General features: G+C 42.6%; 1 protein-coding gene across 2 annotated transcripts in view; it reads right to left on the bottom strand.

Annotated features, from left to right (window-relative positions):
* Positions 1 to 16,037, bottom strand: part of LOC131195440 (dimethylaniline monooxygenase [N-oxide-forming] 2-like) — a 34,027-nt gene extending 17,990 nt beyond the window's left edge. Inside the window, exons 1-5 of one of the 2 annotated variants that reach the window (XM_058177344.1) lie at positions 15,895 to 16,037; positions 12,596 to 12,732; positions 4,584 to 4,772; positions 2,464 to 2,626; positions 2,006 to 2,148 (exon numbers count right to left, since the gene is read on the bottom strand). In XM_058177344.1, coding sequence (XP_058033327.1) covers positions 2,006 to 2,148; positions 2,464 to 2,626; positions 4,584 to 4,772; positions 12,596 to 12,727 — 627 coding nt within the window. In that variant the 5' untranslated portion in view covers positions 12,728 to 12,732; positions 15,895 to 16,037. Of the gene's footprint in view, positions 1 to 2,005; positions 2,149 to 2,463; positions 2,627 to 4,583; positions 4,773 to 12,595; positions 12,733 to 15,783 lie in introns of both variants that reach the window. The other variant, XM_058177343.1, reaches the window with a different exon arrangement.
* Positions 16,038 to 26,216: the final 10,179 nt, after the last annotated feature.

Raw genomic sequence — 26,216 nt, 5'->3', positions numbered from 1 at the left:
AGCGACTCAGATGAGGCGTCTGAGGGTGGTCTTGGTGATATTGTCTGGGATGAGTTTGACCCTGTGGCTCCCGAGGACATGGACAGGTTGTTGGGTAGGCTGAATGCCACCACGTGTTTACTGGACCCGTGCCCCTCCTGGCTGGTGCTGGCCACTCAGGAGGTGACACGAGGCTGGCTCCAGGTGATTACGAGTGCTTCCTTGTTGGAGGGAGTCTTTCCGGCCGCCTTGAAAGAGGCGGTGGTGAGGCCCCTCCTCAAGAAGCCTTCCCTGGACCCGGCTGTTTTAGGTAATTATCGTCCGGTCTCCAACCTTCGCTTCGCGGTGAAGGTTGTAGAGAGTATGGTGGCACATCAGTTTCCCCTGCACCTGGATGAAACTGTCTATCTAGACCCGTTCCAGTCCGGTTTCCGGCCCGGCTACAGCACGGAGACGGCTTTGGTCACAGGTGGATGATCTCTGGAGGGCCAGGGATAGGGGTTGTTCCTCTGCCCTGGTCCTATTAGACCTCTCAGCGGCTTTTGATACCATCGACCATGGTATCCTGCTGCGCCGGTTGGAGGGATTGGGAGTGGGAGGCACCATCTATCGGTGGTTCTCCTCCTATCTCTCCGACCGGTCGCAGACGGTGTTGACAGGGGGGCAGAGGTTGGCCCCGAGGCGCCTCACTTGTGGGGTGCCGCAGGGGTCGATTCTCTCGCCCCTTCTGTTCAACATCTATATGAAGCCGCTGGGTGAGATCATCAGTGGCTTCGGTGTGAGGTACCAGCTGTACGCTGATGACACCCAGCTGTACTTTTCCACACTGGGCCACCCCAATGAAGCTATCAAAGTGCTGTCCCGGTGTTTGGAAGCCGTACGGGTCTGGATGGGGAGAAACAGGCTCAAGCTCAATCCCTCCAAGACAGAGTGGCTGTGGATGCCGGCATCCCGGTACAGTCAGCTGAGTCCTCGGCTGACTGTTGGGGGCGAGTCATTGGCCCCGATGGAGAGGGTGCGCAACCTGGGCGTCCTCCTGGATGAACGGCTGTCTTTTGAAGATCACTTGACGGCCGTCTCCAGGAGAGCTTTCCACCAGGTTCGCCTGGTGCGCCAGTTGCGCCCCTTTCTAGACCGGGATGCCTTATGCACGGTCACTCACGCCCTCGTGACGTCTCGTCTGGATTACTGCAATGCTCTCTACATGGGGCTCCCCTTGAGGGGCACCCGGAGGCTCCAGTTAGTCCAGAATGCGGCTGCGCGGGTGATAGAGGGAGCCCCTCGTGGCTCCCATGTGACACCTATCCTGCGCAGACTGCACTGGCTACCTGTGGCCTTCCGGGTGCGCTTCAAGGTGTTGGTGACAATCTTTAAAGCGCTCCATGGCATAGGGCCGGGCTATTTACGGGACCACCTACTGCTACCGAATACCTCTCACCGACCCGTGCGCTCTCACAGAGAGGACTCTCAGGGTGCCGTCAGCTAGGCAGTGTCGCCTGGCGACGCCCAGGAAGGGCCTTCTGTGGGGCTCCCACCCTCTGGAACGAACTCCCTCCAGGACTGCGTCAACTTCCGGACCTCCGAACCTTTCGTCGCGAGCTCAAAACATATTTATTCATCTGCGCGGGACTGGATTAGATTTTAAATTTATTGGTTTTAAACGGGTTTTTATTTTTTATATTGTTTTTTAATAATGGGCTATAGAATAAGTTTTTTAACTGTCATTTTAACTTGTATTTATATGTATTTTTAATTGCCTGTGAACCGCCCTGAGTCCCTAGGGAGATAGGGCGGTATACAAATATGAAAAATAAATAAATAATAAAAATAAATATGATATGCAATTTTTATATTTATACCTATATTTTTCTGGATCCCTTTCACTTCCCCCATTCCTGTTCTCACGTGTGTGTGCATGAATGTTCTTTTTGAATTGAGTCATCTACTTTCATGCTATGGGCCTGTTGCAAAATCTTAAGACCAAGAAATATTATAACCTCCCCCAAATAACCTGCTCTCACTTTACCTTCTTTGCTTTCTTGCAGATCTCCACAGCAATGTCAGCAGCTGAATTTCCCAGTCCAATGATCACAACAGTCTTCCCTTCAAATCCTTCTGAATCCTTGTAATTTTGGCTGTGGAATGAATTCCCCTTGAACTTTTCAAAACCTGCCATGAAGCAAATCACAACTATAGTACAATAATTTTAGGCTGCAAAAAATTGGTTTTGATATACCAGATTCTGGTCCCTTCTCCTCCATTTAGAATTTCAATTTTTTCCCTTTTTAAAGAAGTCAAAACATGAGCTTGCTATAATATAAAAATAAAGAGTATTACATTATTTTGTTTGCACAACTGGACATAAAGGATATGTTACAAAACTCATCTCATCCCCAATAGCTGGATCCTGGGACTAGAACGTGCTATTTCTAAACATTTGCAAAAACATTCAGAGCTTCAATGTTCTGTTAAACCAAGCCATACCAGGAAAAGAATTCAGCGGAGTATATGCTTCTATCTGGTGTCCTGTACAGATCATGACAGCATCAAAGGTGAAGGATTCCTGCTTTCCATCTTTCTCTATAGTCACATTCCATTGGCCAGTGGTAGAGAAATCTTGACATTTTTCTACACGGACAACTGGAGACTAATATGAAAACAGAGAAAGGACACAGTTATTATATACAGTAATTGTTGGCTGCTGAATTGTTGTCTCATTTTGTTTCCTTGAATGAAGTTAAAAGAACAAGTCTGGGATTTACACAACTGCCATGTTTGATGTGCATTTCTTCAGCCAGGAGAAATGACAAGGCTGATCGGTTGGAGTTGTTTTGTTTTATCTCTAAATGTCACCGGCCGTGAGGAATAAATACAGTACACCAATCATTCTTTCTGTGGACTGGAGGAAGCAGAGACTTTGGGATGTTGCAGCAGTGCACATTTTGGGAACAAGGGGCACTGTGAAAAAATTACTGAGATACTAAGGAGAAAACTCACATGACCTTTTTAAAAATAACAGAACCTCCACAAAGGGAGCCTCTTTAAAAAACAGAGCCTCCCACTCTGAGTCTCTTGAGAACTACCACTTGCTAGAAGATTAGCATAAGGTTGGCATAAAGCTGGCGGTCTCTGCAACAAAAGCCTCACCTCACTTCGCCTGACCCAGGCTCCTCTGCAAAAAATAAAGGTAAGTTGGATGCTTTTTGGCCCTAGAAGTGAGTGGTCCCTCAGGTGGCTGGATGGACAGTTGGCTAAGGCCTACAAGCTATAACTTTCCTCCCTGCGTTGATGGCTTCTTTAGGCTCCGTTGCATGGCTGAAAGGCCAGCTTGCTATCAGGACTCAGCCTGGGGGAATCCCAAGGAACAGGGAACATCAAGTCTCTCAAGGGTGGGAGCAGAAAGAGAGGCGCTAGGCCTCCAAGGGTCTGTCCCACCCCTGAGGCACCCAGTCTTCCACCTAACAACCTGTACATTCATTTAATGATTCATTGGGGAGAGCAGGGATGGGGGGGGGCAGTAAGCTTGACATTTCTCTTAATGACCATTGCAACTTGCAACTGTAATGGTCAGGCTCCATTACAGCCATAAGCGTAGGACTACCTGTATTTATTTTTATCCTGTTTTTATTGTTTTTATAAATAACTCAAGATGGTGAACAAACTTATTGGTCTCTTCTCCTATTTCCCCAACAACAACAAACCTGTGCAGTAAGTTGGGCTGAGAGAGAGTGGCTGGCCTGAAGTCACCTGGCTAGCTTTTAAGCTTAAAGTGGAACTAGAACTTAAAGTGTCCTGAGTTCTAGTCTGGTGCCTTCACCACTAGAGTAATTAGATAGATAAACTAGTTTAAGTGGAATTACTCTAGATTGGGAAGTCTACCAGTCAGGATGGAGATCTGCAACCAGAACAGGACAGGCCTGCACTCTCTTTCAGAGTTCAAGTGCTGCGTCTGGGATTGAAAACAAATACAGCATTTTACAGTTCTGATTATTTCACTAACTGTATAAAACATTGGTTATTTTTTCAGTTATGTGTTATCTGTTAATAGACTACTGTACTTCATTCTATTTAGGGTTGCCTTGGTTTATTTAAACTGGTAAATATGTATGTATGTACATATACGTACATGCATACATATATACCTTCTGATTGACCAGGACCTACGAAAAACTCGAAGTCCAAAGAGCTACCATCTTATGCGACCTCACATTCCTACGCAACTGCCGATGATGAGTGAGACCTTGTCGAAATATCACCAAGATACCCTCAACCTTACACGGGAAAAGACCCAAATATGCCAAGGCCTACATACCTATACCCGTGAAAACCTATGAATATATGTATGTATGTATGTATGTATTATGTATGTATGTATGTACAATACACATGTTGTGTAGTCCTCTGAGATATACATTATGCTTACTGGTATTACTGAGATGATTTCCATTTTCTTTTACTTAAATCAGTGTTTTTCAGATGCTTGCTGGAAAATTCTGGTAGTTGAAATCCACACATCTTAGAACTGTCAAGTTTGAAAAAAACTGATTTAAACAGTGCTTGTATGATGTGTCCATATGGCCACTTGGGAATTAAATTCTACTCACCTTGAATCTGATATATTTGAGTAGATCAAAATGTTTTGCATATAGTCGCAAATATTCTAGGAACTTTGTATTGTGCAGAAAGTTTGGAAAGTTATCTGGCATTGGAAAGTCACTGAAGCAGCTCATCTCTTTGGAGGAATTACTGGTGAGTGACCTGTAGATACTTGCTTTTCTCTCCTCTACAGTTTCCTAAAGAATACAAAAAATAACCTTTTCTCCAATATTCTGTAGACAGAAAGCCACCATGTATGATCTGTAGTACTGGTTCTTTAGTATCTCTAACATCAATTCTCTACAATGGACAAGAGCCAGGCTTCACCCTGCATTCTGAACAAATATTGATTATAGGCCTAATTTTTGATTGAACTGATTCCTCACATTTATCTGCATTCTTCCTATGAACTTAGAACAAAATCTATCCAAATCTATAACATTAAAATTGCAAGAATCTGAGCTTTGTTTCATTTAACTATACAAATTTTTTTTCAGAAATTGAAAATTTGATGTATAGAAAACACAGACTACCTAAAAGAGAATCTCTTTCCTTCAGATGGAAAGCCATTTAACTATTAAAAGTACCGTATATACTCGAGTATAAGCCGAGTTTTTCAGCACGTTTTTTGTGCTGAAAAACGTCCCCTCGGCTTATACTCGGGTCTATACGGCTTATACTCGAGTTTTTTTTTTTTTTTAAGCCCCTCGGCTTATACTCGAGTATATACGGCTTATACTCGAGTTTTTTTTTTTCTTCTTTTTTTCACATTTTACCGGACGGCGCGGGGAAGCCCTGCCGGTGCAGTGAGAGGGCGGGGCGGGGGAGCCGCCAGCCTTCTCAGCTGAGGGAGGGAGGGTTTCAACCGTAGGTGCCTCATTTCCCACCCTCGGCTTATACTCGAGTCCCCAGTTTACCCCAGTTTTTGGGGTAAAATTGGGGACCTCGGCTTATACTCGGATCGGCTTATATTCGAGTATATACGGTATATTGTTTTAGAAATAATATGGAGGATTAGTTATAGTACTCTTAATGATTGGAGAAAATGTTTGTTTTACAAAGCACACTAGGCAACAAGTAACTCATAGAATACAGTCATATATTCAATTCTGGATGAGAGTCTGGAATATTTCATTGGTAATGGTCAGTAGTAATAGGTGGTATTTGTTGAATATGGAAGTAGGAGTGCATCTTACATTAGCCTTCACTCACTGGTTCATTTTCCTGCCAGCAGGAAAATGAACAAGTGTCAGTGGCTGACAGGCTGGGCAGCTCCCAGTAAAAGAAGCTGCAGCCTTGGTAAGTTCTCACTTCATAGTTAGTTTGTTTTTGTTCCCTGTTGCCTGCAATAAATGGTTGTTTTACTTCATCATGATCGCCCTGCCTCTCTTTTCGTGTCCGGACTTAACAATATTGATTAAACACTAAGATATTAGCTGACTTGCAATATTGAGAAAGATGCATTAAATCTTAGTAACACTGAAAATAAAAAGTGATCTTATTTTGAGGGAATATTTTTATGCTAGTAGGTCTCCAGGCAGATTTGCCTAGTAAGGGAGTATTTACTGGGAATTTTTGAGCGAGTATTACTGTGTGATGATGAAGACATGAAAGACCAGATTAGGGACAGATCATCACGGAGCAGACGTATCTATGTGGTTGACCAAGGATAAATAATGGCTTAATGGTGCATAATCGATCAATTACTGTAATGAAATAAAATTACTACTAGTACGCAGTTCATCGGGGAAGGGGGGGCTGTAAAGTTCATTTAGATTTTTCATGCAATGCACAAAGTATCTTTAGTTCAACTCTACTGTATTGAAGGCTCAGCCCACAGCCAAACTAGAATTAGACACAACAGTCGATTGCAAGCTCTCTCTCTATATATAAAAATGTTAATTGTTTGAGGCTCCAGTGACGTCACCGCTCCTGCCGGGTGCTCTAACAGGGCACTCCGCGTTAGAAGATTGTAAAAGTCAGTGAAACAGTATAAATCACTGTTCACTGACATTAGCATACCCTTTGGGCATAAGAGGGTATGCAGAGTTGTGGAAAAGTGGTAGATCTAGACAGGGGGTTTGCTCTTAAGAGCGAATTTTCCTGGATTTATGATCCCACCGAATTCCACTATCTCCAACTTCAAACGCGCTCCTGTTTTTTTTCAGGAAAAAGGAGTAGGAGAGTCACTTCTGCTCAAAAGGACTTATTAAATTGATTGATTTTATAAGCAGACGGGAATTTCACAAGCGTTCGATCTTTGATGTAGAATCAACACGGCAAGTATACCGACTCCCTTTTTGAAACCTGAAACCTTTCTTTGTCTCTGATTAATTGACTTTTAAAATGGCGTCTGAAAGTGAAAGTAAAATTTTTTAGTACAACAAAGTAGCGTTATTTGTGGATTGTTACAAACGGAGTTCTCTTATACTGAATGGAGTAAAGGAAAGTTGTTAAGTTTAAATTCCTGATTCTTTTGAAGACAGAATGGCAGCTAAACCTTTAAAGCCTTCTGGAAGAAGGGGATCTGAACCAAGTCTTGAGGATATATTGAAAGAACAATTAAAGCTTTCTGAAAATAGGCAAAAAGAGATGATGGAGAATTTTAATGCAAAAATAAGAGAAGATATTCTCATGGCAGTTCAAGGACTGAGTAAAAAAATTGAGGGATTGGAAGAGGAAATGCAACAGATCTCTCAGTCAAATAAGCATTTAGAAGATAAAATGCAAGGTGTTCAGAAAAAAGTAGATCAAAATGAAGATCAGGTTGTGATATTACAATATAAACTTATGGAAGGAGCTCTTAGAATACGTGGTATGCAAGAACAGCGAGGAGAAGACCTAAGAAAAATTATATCAGAAGCATTGGCTGAATTTATTGAAGTGGAACCCCAAGAGGTAGCTTACCAAATTGATAAAATATATAGAGTTAACTCCTGGATTGCAAGACAGAGAAAGCTTCCTCGGGACATTGTGGTTTATTTTGTGAAAAGGACTATGAGAAATCAGATTCTGCAAGTTTCATATCAGACAACTTTAAAAATTGGAGAACAGGAGCTGAAGGTGTTGAAAGAGATTCCTTCCAAGATGTTAAGAGATAGGAAGGAATTTGTTTTTTTTACACAAGAACTTAAAAAACATCAGATTCAATTCAGATGGGAGGTGCCAGTTGGACTGACAGTATTTTATCAAGGAAGGAGATATAGAATTGACACTGTTTTAAAGGCAAAGGATTTTCTTTCTACAGTTTTGAAAGTCGAAAGAAGTGATAGAAAAACTTCAAGAGATTCAAGAAGGCGTGGTGATCCAAGAGCCTTTATTGCTGCCAGCATTAGAGGAACCACAAGAGCAAAGGGTGACAAGAGGAGCTCTTAAGCGTAAAGAAGAGCAACAGTCTCAAAGTAAAAGTCAGGACCCCAGTATGGAAGCTTTGGGAGGAGCCAGACGGAAGATACCGGAGGAGGATCTTCCGTTGTTTGCTTCAAAGCTTCAGGAGGCCAGTAATGGCAAATAGAATCTTGTCATGGAATGTTAATGGCTTGAATTCAGCTCAGAAAAGAAGGAAAATATTTCACTACTTGAAACAATTTAAAAATGATGTGATTTGCCTGCAAGAGACACATATAAAATTATCAGACCAAAAATACTTAATTAACTCAAAATTAGGTAAACATTTTGTTGCATCAGCTTTGGAAAAGAAGCATGGAATTGTTGTATATATCAGGAAGGATATACCAGCTAAGTTAATTGAGGCAGATATTCAAGGAAGATTTATTGCTATTGAACTGGTGATAAATGCAAAAAAGACTTTGCTGATAGGTATTTATGCACCTAATCAGCAACACTGTAAGCCGCCCTGAGTCTTCGGAGAAGGGCGGGATATAAATGTAAACAAAAAAAACAAAACAAGAAAAGTTTTATAAAATGTTACACGAGAGGTTGATCCTCTGGGATCATAGTTTGTTTATTTTATTAGGAGACTGGAATGGAGTAATTGATACAAGAAGTGATAAGAGAACCTCTTCCAAGAAGATACCTATACATGCAAAACTACCAAAATCCTTTTTTGAAATGATGGAAGACTTTGAGTTTAGAGATATATGGAGGTTACGGAATCCAGATGAGAGAGATTTTACTTTTTTTCCCGATAGGCACCAATCTTTCTCACGTATTGATTTTATTTTAATTTCTAATGACTTGCTTTCTAGGGTGAAGAAAATGAAGATATTTCCGAGGTGTTTAACTGACCATAGCCCAGTATGGATGGAATTATTACAAGGGAAAAAAGGTGGTAGAACATGGAGGTTGAATGAAAATCTGTTTAGATATGAGGATAATGTAAATCATTGTAAGAAACAGTTGAAAGAATTTTTTGATTTTAATATGCACAAAGGGACACCTATAGGAACTGTGTGGGAGGCGAGTAAAGCTTTTATTAGAGGGATATTGATATACTTGGACAACAGGCAAAGGAATAATAAACAAAGGCAGCGTAGGTACTTGGAAGAAGAAATTCAAAGGAAGCAACAGTTATTAATTCAAAACCCACAAGATCACAAACTTAAAGAGGCTATAAAAATATTACAGAGTCAATTTAATATGTTAATGGCAGACCAGGTGGCAACGAATATACAATATGCTAAACATAATACCTTTTGTAATGCAAATAAACCTGGGAGATGGTTGGCATATAACTTAAGGAAAAAACAGAAAGCACGTGTCATACAAAAATAGAATATAAAGGTAAAGAGATATATCAACAGGATAAAATTAAAAGGCATTCTCAGAATTTTATACTGCTATATGCAAAAGACAAAATATTGAATAGGGACATTTATGATTATTTGAAAGATTATAAGGTTAATATTCTAACATTAGAACAGAGGAGGAGCTGAATCGGCCGATAGCTACTGGAGAAATAGTGGAGGCAATTAAACAATTAAAATGGGAAAACCCTGGTACAGATGGTCTTACAGCAACTTATTATAAAAAATACAGGATGAAATATTAGGCCCACTTAAAGAATTATTTAATCAGATACAATTAGGAGTGGAATACCCCGTCATGGAAAACATCTTTTATTTCACTGATACCAAAGAGGAGCAAGATTGCTCTAAACCCGGTAACTACAGGCCGATTTCACTTTTAAATAATGATTATAAGATTTTTGTTAAAATAATAGCAAATAGATTAATGTTAGTTTTACAACAAAGAATTCATACTGATCAATCTGGTTTTATAAAAGGGAGGCAGATGAGGAATAATGTTAGACAGATTATTAATATATTGGAATATTTGGAAAAGAAGAATACTTCAGCAGCACTTACTTTTTTGGATGCAGAGAAAGCCTTTGATCGATTGCATTGGGATTTTTTATTTAAATTAATAGAGAAAATGTAATTTGGAGATTGTTTTGTTAGAATAATTAAAGCGATTTATGGAGAGCAAACAGCTTAGATCATAATAAATGGTAGTTTGACAGAAGTTATTAAGATTGCAAAAGGAATGAGACAGGGATGTCCCTTATCACCACTATTGTTTGTTTTGACTCTGGAACCATTATTAGATAAAATACGAGAATTAATGAAAATAGAGGGAATTAAAATTAGACAATATGAGTACAAAGTTAGAGCTTTTGCAGACAATGTAGTGATTACTTTAACAAATCCTATAAATTCAAGTAGATTTTTGTTGGAAGCAATTGATAAATATGGAAAGGTATCAGGATTTAAAATAAATCAGAATAAAACAAAAGTGATAATCAAAAATATGTCTATACAACAGAAACAAAAACTAGAGGAAATAACAGGATTTGAGGTGGTAAAAAAGGTTAAATACTTAGGGGTTTATATTAGCTCATCGAACAAGAAACTTTATAAGAATAATTATGACTTGTTATGGCAAAAAGTTCAGAATGATATGAGTGTCTGGAAAAATTGCAGTTGTCGCTATTGGGAAGGATTGCGGCTATTAAAATGAATGTGTTACCTAGATTTTGTTTCTGTTCCAGATGATACCAATAATTAAAAAGGATAAAAATTTGGAAGATTGGCAGATTGGGATTAATAAATTTATATGGCAGGGTAAAAAGGCGAGGTTAAAATGAAAATAATACAGGACTCACGGGAAAGAGGTGGTTTAAGAATGCCTAACTTTAAACTATATTATGAAGCAGTAGCCCTTTCAGTAATAAGTGACTGGTTTAATTTAACGGAAAGAATTTTGAATATAGAAGGTTATGACTTGTTATATGGATGGCATGCGATTTATTTTATGAAAAAAGTGGATAGGGCTTTTAAGAATCATGTGTTGAGAAGTGCTCTTTTGCGGGTCTGGAAAAAATATTCTTATAAATTAGATTACAAGATTCCTATATGGGCGAGCCCTAGACATGCAATAGAGAATATAAATATAGAACAGAAACAGGAAATGATTACTTATAAAGAACTTTTGTATGCTGAAGGAGGTAGATTGCAATTAAAATCATTACAGGTATTAAATGAAGAAGGGAGGAATTATACTTGGTTTCAATATGGGCAAATAAGTGCTAGATGGAAAGAAGATCAAAAAATTGGTATAATGCAAAGGGAGGAAAATTTAATAAAGCAAATTAGAAATCAGACCCAGGAGCATATAAAGAGATTGTATAATGTGTTGCTTGAAATAGATTCGGAAAAGGATTTGGTAAAGGACTGTATGATAAAATGGGCACAGAATATTCAGGAACCAATAATGTTGGAAACATGGGAGAAAATCTGGGTTAGAAATGTTAAGTTTACACAAGCACAGAATTTAAGGAAAATTTTTATAAGATGTTTTATAGATGGCACTTAGATCCCAAAAAATTATCATGTATGTATCCTAATATCCAAGCGAAATGTTGGAGGTGTGATTGTGATGACGCTACATATTTTCATATTTGGTGGACTTGCAAGAAAATTAAGGTCTTTTGGATAAGAATTTGGTGGATTATTCAAAATGTACTGAAGAAGAAGATAAAGTTCCTGCCACAATTTTTCCTTTTGGGAATTATAACGGATTGTACAGGGATTGAGACTAAACTGATTCTGAATTTAATAACAGCAGCAAGACTGTTGATTGGACAATACTGGAAGAAAGAAGAGGTACCTACAATAGAAGAATGGATACTGAAAGTCATTAATTTGGCTGAGATGGCTAAAATCTCAGCTTTTTTAAAAGACAATACGCAGGAAAGATATTTAATTGAATGGAAAAAATGGATTGATTATCTACAAAACAGATATCAGATTAAGAAATATCAGATTGCCTTTGAATAATTAGAAAGTTATTTTATGTAATGGGGAGGGGGTTGGGAGATGAAAAGCTTTGGATGAGGTTAATTGGATTGGAAGGGAAAATTTTATTCTATGTTTGGTCTATGTATAACAATACCTTGTGATTGACCCAGGAAGCGGGGTGGGGGGGGGAAGGGAGGGGGAAAGGGGGTTTTCTGGGAGGGAGGGGGAAAAAAAGGGGGGGAAATGTCTTTGTTTTTTTTAAAACTTTTTCAATAAAAAAAAAAGAAGGTCCCACCAGGGGCTCACATGACCCTGGGACAATGCAACCGTAAAAAAATAAATAAATAAAAATGTTAATTGTTTATACACAGTTAACATCTTGCCTGGCTGGCTCTTAGGACCAATTGCTGATGAATGTTATGTTAATAAGAGAGGGCTTTACACTTTTTTACATGCATCATACATCCAATCCACATAAATGGGGTGAGAATTCAACCATGTAGTTATGGCCATCTTAACTTTTTTTACCCAGCTTATCTGCATATGCCCTTAGAATGCTGTCTAAGAGATACAAATTCAATTCATAAAAAGTTTTACACAACTACATTTTTCCTACCGGTAGGATTGTTGTCAGATTTAGAGAAATACTCTTTATAGGATTCTTTCTCTTTTGAAGAGCAAAATTCCTAAGAGGATTTCAAAACTCCAATTTTTTTCAAACTTTGCCTGCATATTATATTTGTTTCTATAATTCTACTTACTGTGAATCGCCATAGGCCACCAATGTCATTGCTTTGCTCGAAACAGGTGGGTTCAAGTCCTTCCTCCAGGCAAGCTTTGATGGATGTCAACCCAGTTACTCCAGAACCAACAACTGCTACTCTCTTTGACATGGTCCCTACAATACAGAATGATCAAGATAATTCTTCAAGAGCAGGGGATCCCTTCTCAAATCCCTCCTTCAAATCTAAAGGCCTCCAATAAATGTTATTAACTTAAGATAAGTATCTTTGCCAATTTGTTATATTAATAATGGGTAGAAATTTTAAAACTTACCTTAGGAATTTCCTTTTAACAAATTCTATTAATATTTTTTCTTAACACTTACAAAGTGCTCAATAAGGTGAGATGCCTACTTTTGCCAGAAACACTATGATTTTAAAAAAATCACTGAATCCATGCTTTAAGCATGGACCTTTGCTTCATAAAAGTTCAGATCCTTTCCCCTTTGCCCAGATAATTTTAATTTCTTCCTCTTCTGTCCTTTCCTTTAACAGATCTTTCACATGATTAATGTGGCTTGAATCTCATACTCCGGACATCTTTAGCTAATCACAAAGAGTCAAGTGGAAAGAGGTTTGGAAAACGCAGATACATTGCCTGTCAAGGAATCTGCAGCATATGAAAACTTTAATTTGACTTGAGTCAAACTAAATTAAATGGAAAATCAGAAAAATAAGACTTTAAAAATTCTTTGCCATATTTGGAGAATCCGGGAGAAAGAGTGGCACTGCAGTTTAAAAAGTGTTGAGATTTTATATAAAGAGAAAACTTTCAAATAGGAGGGGAAATAATCTAATCACTTCATCTCCCTGTGCTTCTAGTTCTTTTCTATCAAAAGAGATGTTTTTCCTGGTTTATTTATTTCCATTTGTGAGTAAGTCATCCCTTCTTATTTTCTTATGTCCCCTTTTCCTCTCGCCCTTTCTTCTATTGGCTGAACATATAAGTGGGCATAGCCATGATGAAAGGCAGCGATATGAGAATGAAAGGCAGAACAAATTAATTCAGGGATGCTCTAAGTGGCCACTCTGATGCAGATATTTCTGATATCTGTGGGTAGATTTTGTAAAGGCTATTTTGAGCAAAGGGCCACTTATGAATCCAGGTAATGTAGAAAGACAAGAGGACATTCCAGATCATTGGATGCAACTCTTAGAGCTTGAGAGTGATGAATGGAACTTTAAGAGCCTCAGTTAGATTTCCACAAGGAGAATTTTAGGTGGCATTCCAAAGTATTCAGGGAAACTCTTAAACAGCCTTGATACCAATCCACCATGTGATTTGTAATGTCATTCCAAAGACTAAGTGACTTCCAATTCAATAAGCATCACATGAACAGATTGGAAAGAAAGTGACACTCATTCCAAACCTGAGTCAGGCTATCCACTTTCTTTTCTTTCTGCAACAACAGAAAGCTTGAACTGCTTCTACAAACTTGGCTTCCTACTTTTTGTGTACATCATAGGTGTCCACCTATATTTTTTACACATTTTTCCCATGGTTCTATTGTGTACTCATTTACCGTCTTTTTTATACTTTTAGACCTTTTATACAATGTTTTTCCAATTCTTCTAACTCTTTCCTGTCCCCTTTTTCCTGCCCAAGGCACTAACAGCTCAAAAACTTACACTCTTCTAGAATTCATAACCCAACTGGGCATACATTACTCTAAAGCAGGGCTGTCAAACTCATGGCACGTGAGCTGGATGTGTCATGCGCTGGCCATGCCCATGCCTGGTTTAGTGAAGGGGAAAAAAGTCCTAATGTGTCATGTGACAATGCTATGATGACACAGTTTGACACCCCTGCTCTAAAGCATAATGTAGTTTGTTTGCTTTTGTGTATTATGCTAACAGCTACACTGTGGATCATGCAACAAAAATAGAGGTTAAAATGGAGCCTGAAGCCTCTGGTGGCTCAACAGACTAATAAGTCTGTTATTAACAGCAGCTGCTTGCAATTACTGCAGGTTCAAGTCCCACCAGGCCCAAGGTTGACTCAGCCTTCCATCCTTTATAAGGTAGGTAAAATGAGAACCCAGATTGTTGGGGGCAATAAGTTGACTTTGTATATAATATACAAATGGATGAAGACTATTGCTTGACATAGTGTAAGCCGCCCTGAGTCTTTGGAGAAGGGTGGGATATAAATGCAAATTAAAAAAAAAAAGCCAGCCATTAAGCAATGGAGGTATATTGCAGCTAGCTTTACTAGATTAAAAAAACTAATTTCAATTCTATTACAACAGTGAGAGAAAGATAAATGGAATGAATGCATTAAAGGGGAAGAATGCCTGCTTCCCCTTGTCATTTTCATGCTCATAGTAATCATAGGTCCTATGCACAGTGGAAGAACTTTTTGCACATATAGACTCTCACTGCCATTGATACCCAAGATTGTGGGGCAAGGATAACTCTTCTATCCACTTACATGTCTGCACACATGGAATGAATAGGATTGTTCTGATGCAGCTGTTCTCCTATCTTTCTTTTTAGAAGTAGACTTACAAGACATCCTGATATGCATTTTCATTATCCATGGCAACTTATAATACTTAGTATGGATGAATCCATCAAATATTTATTGCTATATTCATTCTAGTTTTGTATCTAAGAAATGCTAAATATTAATTGTCCAAAATCAGGTATATGGGGAAGGAAGAGGAAAAGCATACAGAGATATTCAATAAAATAGTCTGGAAGAAAGGATTCTTCAGCTCATATCTTACATAGACTACTTTTGGTTAAGATTAATTATCGTGCTTTGCTATTCATGCGTTACTGTTATATCATCTTGTCAAACTTTGCAATAGTTTTTTTTCACGCCTGAATTAGATACATATGAATTAGAGTTATCGCCATATAACACAGTCAGCAATTATGCATTAGCTTCAGAAAAAAAAATGAAATGGAGTTAAATAAACCATAACTTTGGAAAATTGGGATCTACTGTGTCTGTTTTTAATTATATAGAACAGCTGTAGAGGGCTCAGATTTTGAATGAAATAAAAATAGTTATAATCCTTTCTCCAATGCTGTCTTTACAATCTAAATTGAATCACCTCAGATGAATTAAGACACCAGGATCTTGGGAAGCTTTCAATTCATCTAGCAGTGTGCATGCATGTATAAGTAAGAAACAAATTTTAACTGTTTCTTGCACTTGCCTGCTATTTCCATCGAACAGGAATTGTTCGTCTCTCCTAGACTTGTTTTCTTTTAATCAAGATGAGCTGCTTTGAGGAGAAAAAGTAGAGTAGAGAAGGAGCAGTTCTTACCTGGTGTCTGTCTTCTAGAATCTAGAACAAGCTAATTGTCCCTTTAGTATCTGGAGGGAAATTGACACTGACAAGCAAGGTCCAGAGAGCTTTAAACGAACAGGCAAAACCTCACGTGGTTTTCTATTCCACTGGCAAAGACCCAGACGGCTATGAATTTAGCCAGATTCCTTCTATCCTGTCTTTTTCATTGAAACATTACACTTATCAAATGATAATTGGAGAAAATACAGTTTAGTTGTCATATAAAATTTATGTGTTTTGGGAGGGAGATTTTTCAAAAATGCAAGTTTAACCAGGAATCAAAGTTGGAACACTTTCTGGAATGAAGAAGCAATAAATATCCAACACTTGTTTTTTTTTTTGAATACTCTGAAAATATTTAATAATAAATGATGTAATAAAATGTGAAAAAGGTCACTAACTTTTGAAATTGTTTAGAGGAGGTACTTTTGGTTGGTATAGAAATGGAGAAGGAAAAAAAATACTTGCCAAAAATCTCTTTTCATAGATCAGAACCCTATGAGTCCAATCCCTACTACAGTCATCCTTCCAATTGGCTGTTTACCTTCTGCTTAAAAGAGTCCCAGGCTGAAAGGATAATTCTGCAAATTTGGGGGGGTGTTGGTGTTCCTGTGTTCTATCTTCCCATTTACTCTACAAACAGCTTGCTTTTTGTTCTTTCTTTGAATTCCATGAAGACTCTTCCGCAAGTCTTCATGGAATTTAAGGTTGTGATCTATTCAATGGGATTTGCTAGCAATGCCTCTGTAGTGTTCTTTCCCTCACAAACTTGGGCAAAGAGTGAAACATAGTGAGGGATGGAACAATGTTTAGGATAATATTTGATAGATTTGTTTAGAATAATATTTGATAAACTTGATTCCAACTGAAATGAGGTTTTGACAACATTCAATATCCCAAGGGAGACAAGGTTTAGGACAAATATTTAATAGAGCCTCCTTGAACTGACATGTTCTATCTGAAAACAAATGCAAAATATTTTTAACAACTTTTTGTTCTGGAAACAATCCATTCATTGAATAAATTCCAATGCTGATTATAGATTTCTTCTTCCCAGCTTTGCATGTTCTTATTCTGGGAAAATATTAATGTATTTGGTGGCAGTGTTCATGAAACCAATACGAGTCTGTAGATCCATTCTTTTGTAACTAGCCATCACATAAAAAACCAATGCCAAGAAGAAGAAAAAATATTATACAGATAAAAGACAGGATAGGGAGATGGGCTTGCCAGAAAAAAATATTTTGGGAACTTGAACATAAAGAGCACATTTCCTTTAAATCCCTCGAAATAAGATTTTTATATAACACTTGCCATACTCCCAGATGCTACATTCTGCCTGCCTGCTTTCCTTCAAATGATCTTCCTGCTCAATCCGTTTCTCCATAATTGAATAGCCAGAAATATTAGAATAAGTTGATTCAGCAGCTCAGATAAAAATGGGAGAGAAAATTCTGTTCAACCTTTTTCAATCCAAAAGGACAGTTATTGTATTACGGAAGAAAACCCCAGATCAGTTTTAACTGGACATTCAGGTTAAGCAAATTCTATCTAGAAGCAAAGCCACCATTAGTTACTGTGCCAGAACCTAATCTAGTGTAATATCTATTCATACACTTCTCTATTACTGAATCTTTTACCAATGACCTAACAGATTTTGGCTCAGCACTCTCTGGGCAGTTTACAAAGTAGAAGCATTATTTGCATATTGCCCTCAGCTATCTGGATCTCATTTTATTAACCTCGGAAAAATGGAAGGCCGAGTCAACCTTGAGCCAGTCAGGATCAAATTCCTAGCAGTGGGCAGAGTTTTCCTGCAATACTACATTTTAACCACTGCACCACTACCACCAGGGCTCTAGGGAACAAATTGGCTCAATAAGGCAGTTTTCCAATTTAATAGGATTCTTTTAATTAGATCTTATGTCTTTTTTTTCTTTTATTCAATCATATTCTCCATACTCAACTCCAATTTTAAAATTTAAATTTAAAATTAGACCGTGAGTCTATTCCTGCCTTTGACAGGAAGCCATTTGTATGACCATAGGTCAGGCCCTCTCAGCCCTTAGAAGAAGGCAATGGCAAGCTACTTCTAAAAATCTGCTAAGAATACTGCAGAGACTTGTCCAGGCAGTCACCTGGAGTCAACACGCAAAGGCACACATACATACAAGGGGCATGTGGAAGCATGCAGAACAGTGGTGGGTTGCTTCCGGTTCACACCGGTTCAGGAGAACCGGTAGTAAAAATCTGTTGTTGCTCGCAGAACTGGTAATAATGGCTGGCTGGCCATTCCCCCAAACCAGTCCCCCAGTCGCCGCTCGCTTGCCCCGGCCACCATGTTCGCCGCCGCCATGTTCTTCGTGCATGCTTAGCCCATTGCCTTGTAAGTCCAATGGGGTGCGCATGCCCAAAGAACATGGCAACAATGGCAGCAGCTTTCCCCACCAGTACTTACTGGTGGCCTGAGGAGAAAGTTGCTGGCAAAGAAGCCTTTTTGGAGGCTTCCTGGCCAGCCACTTTCCAGCAGTGGCGGCTAGCTGGGGGCCTCAGAAAACTTGGGTCAGCTTGCCTTCCCGACTCTGGACCAGCCGCCGCAGAAAGTAAGCAACCAAACAAAGAGGCAGTGGTGGGAGGAAGGCAGGCAAGCGAGCTTGGCCACGGGGACTGCTGGGAAGGCAGGCAAGCATGTCAGGGCTGCCTGGCTAGTTAGCTCCCTTCCTTGTGGCCCTGCCATGCTTGCCTGTTTTCCGGCCTAGCCAGTGGGTGGGTGGGCAGCAGCCCTTTGGGGAGATGGAGATCTGCGCTGGAGCTGAGAGGGGCGGCGGCAGCAGGCAGTGCTGCGGGAGGGCAGGTGGATGTCCCAGGGCTGCTGCACATATGCACCACATTTGAAGGGAGGCAGACACCCCCCTCTGAGGAAAAGAGGCAGCAGCAAAGCCCTGGCTGTCACCTTGGAGAGGACTGCAGAGGGACACACACACACACAAACGCCCCTGTCACCTCCGCTGCTGCTTCTTTTGCTGTCAGCTTCTTGTTTGTGAAGAGCTGGAAGACATTTCCTTAGATCTCCTCCAAACTCATTGTTGGAGTGTCAGTGATCTAAGGAAACGTTTTCCAGCTCTTCACGATCGACTTTAAGAGTGAGAAGCCATCAGCAAAAGAAGCGGCAGCAAAGGTGACGGGTGTATGTGTGTCCCTCCATGGTCCTTTCCCGCGTGACAGCTAGGGCTTTGCCGCCACCTCTTTTCCTCAGAGGGGCGGTGTCTGCCTCTAAGTCCTTGCGGACTTTTGCTGTTGGCAAAAGAAGTGGCAGCGGAGGTGACGGGCGTTTGTGTGTCTGTCCCTCTGTAAGGACTTGGAGGCAGACACTGCCTCTCTGAGAAAAAGAGGCGGCGAAGCCCTGGCTGTCACCTGGGAGAGGACCGCCTAGGGATACACACACAAACGCCCCTCTTGCCTCCGCTGCTGCTTTTTTTGATTGTGAAGAGGTGGAAGACGTTTCCTTAGATCTCCGCCAAACTCAGTGTTGGAGCGAAATGTGGCAGCCATGAGCTGTGCTTTCCTCCAAGCCTCATCCGAAAAGCTCTGCGCAGAGAGAAGCTCCTGTTTCTGTGTGCTGCCCACAGTGCTTAGAGGAAAGCATGGCTATTGGCTGTTAAATTTCGCTGTGCTGCACCAAACGCTTTCCCATAAAGAGCAACAAAGGAGAGAAATGGCCTTTGACCTGGAGAACACGTGGACTGGAGCAGCTCTGTGTGCTCTCCACTAGCTGTTTCTTCCTCTTCGCTAGTGCAGCACAGCGAAATGTAGCAGCCATGAGCTGCGCTTTCCTCTAAGTCAAATGCGACAAGATCTGGCTGGGAGGGGTGCCTCCGTCCACTGGCTCAGGGCAGCTGGCTCAGCTGCAGCCCAGATGAGCCGAGGAACTGTGGGGAGCCTCCTGTGTGTTGCACCCCCTCCCAGCTTTCACTCGTGCCTCCGTGCCTCCAGCGTCTCACAAAGCTGCTGCCATTGGAGCCATGACAGGGACAGGGGCAGTCCAATAAGCTGAGCGCCCAAAAATGGCACGGAGGTGCAGGTGAAGGCTGGGAGGGGGGTGCAACATGTGGGAGGCTCCCCGCAGTTCCTTGGTTCATCTGGGCTGCAGCTGAATCCGCTGCCCTGAGCCGGCAGAGCCCATGCAGAGCGCAGCTGGGAGTGTGCTAACCTTGCCCTCCCCAAGTGCCGGATTCTGCTGTTGCCATTGCCCCTGGCCTGCCCAGCTCGCCCCTGGCTGGCTCCATGCTCATGCAGGCTAGCATGAGCGTGGCTCTCCAGGAGCTCGGCAACAACAATGCCAAAAAGTTCTCTGGTCGGCTGGCGAGAAGGAAGCTGCTTCGTGCTTTCCCTCCGTTGCCCTTCCGGCTGAAAACCCTTGGCTGGCGGGCCACAGAAACAGAGTCACCCTCTTGACTGGGGGCTTGGGCATGTCCTCAGTGAAGCCGCCCCCGAGGTCCAGAGGGAAGCCTTTCTCCTGTACGCTCATCTCATGGACAGGACCTGACCGGCCTGGCTCAGTGCACCAGCTGGAGTGGGGTGCTCTGGCTGGAACCACGAGGAAGGCCCGTCAGAGGCGAGAAGGGGCGCTTTTCTGCCAGGAAGGGCAATGGAGGGAAAGCCGAGATGACCATCGCCACCCCATTGCGTCTCGACCTGGATATGGGGCCAAAGTGTCAAAAAAAAAAAGTATCAGAAAGTCCAAAAAATTTGCACCACCGTTTTGGTGGGCGTGGCTTGGTGGGGTGTGTGTCATATGACTGAGTGCATGAGTAACGTCAAGTTGGCCATGCCCACTCAGTCATGCCCCCCACACCTAGCCACACCCACAGAACTGGTAGTAAAAAAAATTAGAATGCACCACTGATGCAGAGCCACCCTGCCCATTCCAGCTAAACAAATTGGAAAGTGCCACAAAGTCAGTCAATACTGTACCCTCTTAACCGTCAGTCCTGACTGATAGATCGTTCTTCTTTCTATGGGATCAAGAATTGACATTTGTTCTTTTTGGACAGAGCCTGTCGTGTCCCACTCCCCCAGGGAGGACGAGGCACAACAGAGCCCTTGCCACCTCTACAGTTCCGTAACAGTGTTAGGCCTCTTGAAGGGTTTTCAGCAGTCAGCAAGCATTTCTTCCTCCTTTCACTCCTCTTGGCAGCTGTCTGGGCTCCCTCTTCTTGTGTCAGCAATTCATTAATCATCCCTTTGCCTGGCAAATGCTTTTCCTTTGTAGCCCAAGTGGTCATAGAGAGCAGGGATTGTGCAAGGGAAACAAACCACAAGGAACAGCATGTTTTTCCCAAACCTCCATTTGCCCAGCCGGAGAGATAATTTCTAACAGATACATGGACTGAGAAATAGGACATAGGACATGGGGAAGTCAGAAAGGTTGGATAAGTCTTTTGAGGGGCACTGAGAAGACTGAGGTTCTAGTATTCTTGGCCGTAGAAGTTCTTGGGTGATTTGGGGCCATTTATTCTCTCTCAACCCCATCTCACAGGGTTAATTGCACACTTCAAAACCATTAACCATTCTGACCTCTTAACTGCAGAGTTTCTGCAGTAAGAAACTCTGTACCTAGTTAAAAGAGTCATATGAAAATATTTTTAATATGAAGTATTCAAACATAGAATAAATACTCACCAATGCCTCACATTAGGCAGTGTATTTGAATAGAGATGGATCTATACATACGTAAATATGTCAATGAATAAAGGAAACAGTTTTATCACATGCTTGATACACATACTATACTCAGTATATATAAAATACAAACATGAAAATTTCCAATGAAAATACTCTAGAAGTGCTTACTAATCTAATCTACTCTCACCAAGAATACCAGACTGTGACAGATCCAAAGATGATAACCAGGGTAACAAAAAATAATAATATTTTTTATAAGAGGTTGGAGGAGTGTATCTACATTATTTAACCTATCTTAAATCACTTGGTTAAAGCCTCTGCATGGCTAGAAGATTATTACATCTACCTGCTAAAAGTGCCATAGGAGAGGCATTAAATTGAGCTTTGGAGAAGACACAGTGACCTTTGATGTAAGTAAGTGTTCTTTAGAAGACCAAACTCTTTCTTGACTTTTTCTAAAGCAAACTTTAGAAACTAGTCAGGGAACTCTTTAAAAATGTGCCATTTGTTTATAACATTTCCTTACTATGAAGGATACATATATTGAATTTCCCTTGAAAAAAGAAGAAAGAAAAAAGGCTTTCTACAACATCTCTAAGAGAACTTGCATCATATTTCAGCCATACTTATGATCTTTTGAACAGTGCTATTTTCAATTTCAAGACATCTGGGTTAGAGAGCCCTTGGCAAATCAGCAAGGGTGTTATGATTCATCAGAGTGGGGTATTGCGGAAAAAATATGTTCTTTATATCCAAGAGAATTTTGGCATGGATAAAAAGTAATTTCTTTCCTTGACTAAAGATGTAACAGTGGCACTGTTAGCAAAGAGTGGCTATGGCTAGCAGCACATGTTAATAGCCAGGCATGTAGGGAAATGGCATGGAAGAATGTAAAGGATGTAAAATGTCAGTCCACACTAAAATAATAGAATAATAAAAAGTATGCTCTTATGATCTCTTGTTGATAGAAGCAATGGAAAACATGTAATGAATTTACATGAACTCACAATACACAGTTGGCAGAGACTGGTTGTCTTTTTTCTGTTCTGGGCAACACTGAAGGATCTGAACTTATTTAAATCCAGATCTGGTGTTCCTGCAAAAGAGCATAATATCTTTGTTTAAAACGATTTTAGGTCTCTTAACTAGTCAGGTATTACATGGACAAATTCTTTTGCAAAAGCTAAGTATCAGGCTGTCCTGCATCCTAAGCCAAAATGGCTGTGAATGGCAGAGACCAGAGGAGAAGAACTAAAGGTTCTTTTTCAGGAGGCAACTGGACTTTCTTGTTTTTTCTTTGAAGATGTTTCAGAGAATGCAGATGATCAGCTGTCTGCAGGGAATATAAATCTTTCCATTCCCCACTATCCTGTCAGAGCTGAAGAAGCTTCTTGGATGAGAAGCAAAATGTCTTCAAAGAAAAACTGCCCAATCAGCTGGCAGACGGGTGGGCAAAGGCCTCCTGGCTGGTCGACAAACAGGTGATGTCATTCCGATGTCTCCACACTCACACTGGGGACCCAATGAACAGCTGTTCGGCGTAGCCGGAAGTAATTGCTATCACTGAAGCCTTGTCTACTGCTCACCGCACTGTTCACATTGGTCCCACAGCTCGGCCATCCAGTTACCCCTCAGGTATGGCGAACCCCAAGCTGGGGTTCGACAGGTGGCTCCCCTCTACAAGAGGTGCACCTGGAAGACAATAAACACAGGCATTAGACGTGGCTTCGCTCCGGCATGCAAAACCAGCTACCCCCCCCCCAAGGTTTGTGGGGATTCTGCTGATGGAACTGCTTATGGAATCGTGTGGCCCTCATGTCCTTGTCCCCTACCCATGAAGCATCTGTGGAGGGGTATCCCTTCCACTGTACTAGGGATTGTAACCTGCCCCTACGGAGTTGGGAATCCAACACCCAGTCAATTTTGTAATAGCCCCCCATCACAAGACCTGGGAGGAGGGGTGGGATATTGGCCTCTTCCACCAGCTTCAGTAGGCTGCTGTGAAATACCAGGTGAATCCGGCCTAGTAGGCAGGGAAGTTTCAGCTCCATGGTAACCGGATTGATCACTCTAAATATTAGAAAAGGGCCCAGATATTTGGGGGGCAGTTTTTTATACGGCACCTTTAACTTTAGATATTTTGTTGAGAGATATACCCAGCCTCCCACTTGGAACACCTTATGGGGAGCTCATTGTTTTGTCAGCCTGGGCCTTATAGGTCTCGGCGCTTTCTTTAATGCTATTTTCACAATGATCCATACACCGAGTATTGTTTACATCCACTCATTTGGGCTGCTCGGGATAGGAGGGTCCTGGGGGCACTCAGGAATGGGCATGAACTCTACCCTGTTAACCACTCGGAATGGGGTGAAACCACTGCTGCCGTGCACCGCATTATTGTATGCTACCTCAACAAATGGCAGGAGTTCTGCCCAGTTATTTTGCTGATAGGTGATTTAATATCTAAGATACTGTTCCACCATGCCATTTGCTCTCTCCACGGCATTATGTGGAACGCTGAGCTGCCTGGGAGGGCCTTGGATCCAGCCTCTGGCCCTGGGCCCTGGGCTCCAATGGCACCAATGTCCCTGCTGCCACAGGTCTCTCCTCCATTGCCACCTCTGAAAGACCTTCTGCGCATGTCCAAGATGGCGCCGCCCTGCTGATCGGGGGAGCGGCGATGGGCCTTTTCGGGCTCTGTCCGGGTCTGGGGGGGGCCTTAGTGACATCTTGGGCCCCTGCCCTGATGGAGGAAGATCTAGCCACCCGAAAGAGGGGTGGCTGGGCGCTGTGCGACTCCGAGGGGCGTTGGGAGGAGCCCCGGAGTCACGGCGCCTTGTGGGTAATCCTGGCGGCCTGCCGAGCTGCCGCCGGCCTTTTCGGCGTTTTGGCGGTGGCGGCGGCGGTGGTGGTGGTGGGGGGCGTTGGTATCGCGGACCCCCTGGACCCCTGCCTGGAGGACTCGGGCAATTCGAGGATGGGTTTTGGAGCTGGGCGTCTTCGGGGGTGATGGGAGGAGCCCCGGAGGGGCTGCGCCCCAATGAAGATCTGGAGGGCCGCCCGGGCTCCATCGGCCTCTTCGAACTCTCGGCAGCGGCGGCGGCCTGGTTCTCTTCGCTGGCGCCGTGGAACCCCGGGACTGCTGGCGGGACTTGGCGACTGGTGCCCCCTCCCGGATGGTGGGGATTTCAGTGGCCTGCTTGTGGTGGCGATGGGGCTTTCCCGGCGGCGATGGCCAGGCGGAGGCGGTAGGCGGCGGCGGCCTGCCCCGGTGCTTTGAGGCGGCGGATGGCCCGGTAGGCCCAAGGTGGTTTGTGGCCTTGCCCTAGTGGTGTGGATATCTGGTGGTGCCTGAGGAAGGCCCACGGGCCCAACGGATACCCCTCCATTATTTAACATCTTTAAATAACATCTTTATCATCATTCCTCCCCCCCTTCTTCCATAGTCCACCCCTGGTTGCTTGTATGGGGTGGTGAATTGACTGAGTCAGCGGTTTGGTCATCTACCGCACATGGATTACCTCTAACTGTTTCCCATCAGGACAGACTGGTCATGGTCACTTTACCATCTGCTTTGTCATCTGCTATCATCTTGACCAGCCCAGGATGGGCCTTTTGCCGGACCTTCTCAGTGATGCGAACATTTACTGCGGCTGACTTACTTGCCCTGCGAGATGCCCCTCTCTCGCGGGTTTGGCCCTCCAGATTATCGAGGGCCCACCTTGAGGACGGGCTTTGGAGTCCCGAGAGGTGGCATGCGAAAAATAGGAGGCTTAGGGGTTTTTTAATTAGTTGTTTTAATAGATTTTTTAAGGGGAGTTTTAATGGGGATTTTAAGGGTTGGGAGGGGGGGAGGGATTTGACGGGTAGGGGAGAGAACCCGTCGGGGAGGGATCCAGCCCCTGTGCTTGTTCGCGACATTGTTACATCTGGTCTGAAGGCAGGGGAGGTTCTGTTCCAGGACTAGAGGCTGTCCAATCTGTACGGTAGGTGGGAGAGCCATATATGACGGAGGGGGGTCCGTATCGAGTGTTGGGAGCACGTGCTCGATGTTTGACGGCGATCACGTGCTCCGGCCCCTCAGTCCCTACCCGTTCCTCAGGCGGCCATGATCCTCAGAGCCTGGATCTTCGGTTGATGTTATGTAATGCCTGGTCCGTGGCTAATAAAGCCCCCCTGATTTGCGATCTTATTCAGGGGGAGTCCGCGGACCTTATGGGCATTACGGAGACCTGGTTGGGTCCGGAGGGGGGGGTTCCCCTCATTGAGCTGTGCCCTCCAGGTTTCCGAGCATTTCATCAGCCGAGGGCCCAAGGTAGGGGTGGGGGGGGTGGCGGTTGTCATTAAGGAAGATCTAGAACCGAGGGAGGCCACTGTTCCTCAGATTGCCGGTTGTGAATCCCTCTATGTGAGGTGGGGCCATAGGAATCAGTTGGGCTTGTTGATCGTGTACCTGGCTCCTTGCTGCATGACCACAGCCCTGCCCGAGCTGTTGGAGGTACTTGCCTCTGTGGCGGTTGAGACCCCCAGACTTATAGTCATGGGGGATTTCAACTTGCCATCGGCTGGCTTGCTATCGACTGCAGCTCGGGAGTTCCAGGCTTCCATGACGG

The sequence above is a fragment of the Ahaetulla prasina genome, chromosome 3 (genome assembly GCF_028640845.1).
Source record: "Ahaetulla prasina isolate Xishuangbanna chromosome 3, ASM2864084v1, whole genome shotgun sequence".
Classification (NCBI taxonomy): domain Eukaryota; kingdom Metazoa; phylum Chordata; class Lepidosauria; order Squamata; family Colubridae; genus Ahaetulla; species Ahaetulla prasina.
This window is presented reverse-complemented; position numbering and strand designations above follow the sequence as displayed.